The sequence below is a fragment of the Pygoscelis adeliae genome, unplaced genomic scaffold, assembly GCF_000699105.1.
Source record: "Pygoscelis adeliae isolate BGI_AS28 unplaced genomic scaffold, ASM69910v1 Scaffold533, whole genome shotgun sequence".
In the NCBI taxonomy this organism is placed as follows: Eukaryota; Metazoa; Chordata; class Aves; order Sphenisciformes; family Spheniscidae; genus Pygoscelis; species Pygoscelis adeliae.
The window spans coordinates 342,910-343,927 of record NW_008824374.1 but is presented as its reverse complement, the minus strand read 5'-3'; the positions used below and the strand labels follow the sequence as shown (position 1 = coordinate 343,927).

Below are 1,018 nucleotides of genomic sequence, written 5' to 3'. Positions count from 1 at the left end.
GGGGGGTGGCGGCCGCCCGCCTTCTTGCAGAGGGCGGCCCTCCCGCTTTAGGTCCTGCTTGCCCGGCTGCGCGTCCGTCTTGGGGGTGGTGGGGGGCGTGGGGGGGCCCTGCGATTGCCCTGCGGAAGGAAGGAAAGGGCACGGGCGTGAAGGGGGTGTCACTCCCGTGATGGCCGGGCACCCCTGCGCCCACAGCTCCCCGAGGCGGGGAGTGCTGCCGGATGCGATAACACCATTAATAGTTAACCCACGGTCCGTGGGGCGGCCGGATAACAGCGCATTGCTTTTGAAAGCAATTGCGTAGGGTAACACAAACATCTCCAGGTGCGAGGAACGCAGATGTGAGCCCTATCAGTGCTGATCTATCACGCCGGCTAAAACTACCGAGCCCTCAGACATGAGCTGCGAGAGCGGGTGCATCTCTTGGTTTATTTTTTTTTTAAAAAGTATGCATTCATGTTTCTCATGGGCAGAGGGGGTGGAAGCGGCCACAGGGGCTGGCACACACGGGTGAGCGTTTGTATGCCTGTGCTACGAGCAAGGCTTGTGAGCAGCTCTGCCACTGTCCCTCTCCCAGTGCAGCCGTCCCCTTCTCACTGCATTTCTGGGTCTCTCTCCTTTTTTCCTCCCCTTACCCAATCCCAATTTCAGCCTGGTTTGGGATGCAACTTTTCTGAGGTAGCTGTGACTTAATCCCCTCCATTACACCTCGTGGGGCTGCAAGTACCTACCCGAGTGCTCCCCGGGGGAGTGCACCTCGCTGATGCTGGAGGACGACTGCGGGGAGTCCGCCTGCAGCGCCTTGAAGATGGCGTTGGGGGAGATGTGGGTTTGCTCGGAGCCCTCCTCCTGCTCCGACTGCCCGTTCTTCACCGACTTTCGCCGCCGCGGCTGATACTTGTAGTCAGGATGGTCCTTCTTGTGTTGCACCCGCAGCCGCTCGGCCTCCTCCACAAAGGGACGCTTCTCGCTCTCATTCAGCAGCCTGGGGGGGACATGGGGGAGGTGGGGGGCTGCA

At 60.8% G+C, this 1,018-nt stretch overlaps 1 protein-coding gene across 1 annotated transcript in view; it reads right to left on the bottom strand.

Annotated features, from left to right (window-relative positions):
* SOX9 (SRY (sex determining region Y)-box 9) overlaps positions 1-1,018 on the bottom strand; it is a 3,210-nt gene that overhangs the window by 642 nt on the left and 1,550 nt on the right. The window contains exons 2-3 of the mRNA XM_009320171.1: positions 732-985; positions 2-119 (exon numbers count right to left, since the gene is read on the bottom strand). Coding sequence (XP_009318446.1) covers positions 2-119; positions 732-985 — 372 coding nt within the window. The remainder of the gene's footprint in view (position 1; positions 120-731; positions 986-1,018) is intronic.